General features: G+C 47.1%; 1 protein-coding gene across 1 annotated transcript; it reads right to left on the bottom strand.

Moving 5' to 3' along the window:
* Positions 1-1,009: 1,009 nt before the first annotated feature.
* On the bottom strand, positions 1,010-2,314 carry LOC147896252 (expansin-A2-like). Its single transcript, XM_087382371.1, has 3 exons — positions 2,155-2,314; positions 1,723-2,050; positions 1,010-1,579 (listed from the first exon to the last, which is right to left on the bottom strand). The coding sequence occupies exons 1-3, from the start codon at positions 2,303-2,305 to the stop codon at positions 1,276-1,278; spliced, it is 783 nt and encodes a 260-aa protein (XP_087238497.1). The 5' UTR covers positions 2,306-2,314; the 3' UTR covers positions 1,010-1,275.
* Between the last annotated feature and the right edge of the window lie 291 nt (positions 2,315-2,605).

Here is a 2,605-nt window from a genome sequence, read left to right on the forward strand (position 1 = left end):
GATAAATTCACCAATGACGGTTTACCTCTCTGACTATATTTGTCACCAAATTAGACTTTTTGATGACCCCCAAATGAGCACTATGTGGTGAAAAATCTTAGAAGAGAGAAAAACACGATACACTAACATATCCCCAAAAAAACCTTAGACAACATGTGCTCAAGGGATATCTTTAGAACTTGTATCTATTAATTTACCTTCAATTTTAAAATTTTATTAGAACCCACCTTGTATACTTAAATTTTCTAGTTGGACCCCTTGGGTAGCAAGTTGGATATGTGGATTGTAAAATGCAGAGTTCTTTCATACCTAATTACAAGAACGTGTATTAAAAAGAAAGCAACTTGGGGGATGCATTTGAAGTATAATTGGCAATGATTTTTTTATCTTATTTTGGAAGGAAATTCGGACATATGAGCGTACTCCCCGCTTACTCTAGTGTGGCATTTGAAGTGACTTCCATCACAAGCAACCTATAGATATGACCTCAAGTATAAGCTCACCAATCATACTCTATTGGTACAATGCTCCACCTAGCGTTAAAAGCTCTGTATATAGAGCTAAAATCATTTCCCCAACACACACACACACCCCACTTAGGATGGATTCAAACCACCCACGCATCGTGGAGGAAATAGAAATGGAGGATGGCAATCAACTGTGGTGGTTCACAACACCCCATGATCATGTTTTATAAAGCAGGCTAATGTGTGATTGGGGAGCGGTTGGGGAGATAGAATGGGCCACTCATGTGATAGTTATGGAATGTATTGGACACGTGTATGTGTCCGGCCTGTCCCTCCTATGAAGCCAAAGAGGATGGTGGGCGGGTGGTGTGTCAAGGTCTCATATTGCTATTTACTCAAGGTGATGGAGGAGGTGCTACACGAATGTCACACATTCGAAGTTTGTATACCTTTCTCAGGTTGTGTCGTTACACAGAGTTCAAATTAGCACCTCGATTTGGATTACCTCCCATAAGAGAGAAATACATCATACCTGTAAAATACATGCAGAGGGCTGCACGAATCGTAGCTAGCCTCTTCTGCTACAACGAAGTCAAAGTACGACAACAACGGGCAGCTTGTTCACAGCCTCGTCTGTTGACAATTAGATAATCTGGGAGGAATAGGATTCCGTGGAGTGTCTAAAGGAACTCGCAGAGCCCGCTAGCATCGGGTAATTAATGACTCACCGGCAGAGCATGGCCTGGCCAGCTTTGGAAGAAGGTTCAGAATTGGTGTCCACTGAAAGTTTGCTTTGCGTGTAGTTTTATCAGAATTGCTCTCCACTGAATGTCTGCCCGAACTGCCAGTCCGCTGGAGCCACGTCATAGGAGTTGAGAATTCTGCCGTCGCTCGTGGTTACCTGGAAAGACAAACTCTGACCTTGGAGTACAGAATTACTCTGCCAATTCTGGCCCCAGTTTCTAGTCATGGGTTGCCAGCCGGTTCTAGAGCCCTTGATCGAAACGGAGTGAACGTCCCCAGCACCTCCAACGTTAGAAACAAGCACCAGCATGAAGTAAGCGTGGCCATTCATGGTGAAGTGTATCCCTCCGATCTTCACACAAGGAACCCTGCAAAGCACCAGCACGCTCCGCCTGATGATAAATGTTGTCTAGAAAGCAATATGTCGTTTCTTGAAACTCAAAACAACTCGGCAAGATGAATATAACGTCCATTAAGATTCGTCGGCAGAGGCCAGACGTGGCAATCTTACCTTCGATAGAGGACAGGCACGATTCCGCCTTTGTACACTCCGATCATTTGGAATGCAGGCTCCGCCATGTCGAAATGCTCCAAGGGGGGATTGCACCACCCGCCATCGTTATCGTTGTTGGGGAGCGCAAAGTTGGGGGGACAGAGATTGGTAGCAGAGACAACCACGGACTGACCACCCAAGCACCAGCTGGGGTCGGAGGAAACGTCGCACTTGATCTCAAAGCAGGCACCGCAGCTCAAGCCGGCGTTAAAGAGGGCAGTGCTAAGGGCAGCGGTATTGGTGCCATAGCCGGAGGAGTAGAGGTCACCGTAGCCACAAGCGCCACCTGCAAGGAAGAGTGTAAAAGTGAGCTAACGATTAGTAGCTACAAAGAAATGGGTGGAGAATATGCCCAATTAAGGCAAAAAGGCGAGCGGGTTTGTTGAGTACCCATGGTGCCGGAAGCATCACTGCCACCATAGAAGGTGGCGTGGGCGTTTGTCCAGCCGCTCTGCTGAGAGCCACCATCCCCATAGTAGGAGGCGAGAAGCGAAGGGGGCATGGAAGAGAGGAGGAGCAGCATAAGCAGAGGGAGAGCCATGGCAGCAGATGCGAGCTCTCACAAGCGAAGTAGCAAGGAAAGCAGAGGAACGTGGGAGCTGCAGAGCTTGATGCTGCCTAAGTCCGCAAAGTAGTGGAATACTTATACTAGCCTGTGGATGAGAACACTGGGCCCCCAAATCCAGCAATGGGTAATGTTCGGAAACTTATCTATTTTGTGAACATGAAGACTTTCTGAACTTATGGCTGTGGATAGAACTACCCGACTACGTTTGAGTGGGTGCCCTCTTGAGCTTACACACCTTTGTGCTGTGCTCGTGGTGATGGAGCTTGTTTTACA

The sequence above is a fragment of the Dipteris shenzhenensis genome, chromosome 12 (genome assembly GCF_047967505.1).
Source record: "Dipteris shenzhenensis isolate YYH24624 ecotype China chromosome 12, Dip_SZ_1.0, whole genome shotgun sequence".
Taxonomy (NCBI): Eukaryota; Viridiplantae; Streptophyta; class Polypodiopsida; order Gleicheniales; family Dipteridaceae; genus Dipteris; species Dipteris shenzhenensis.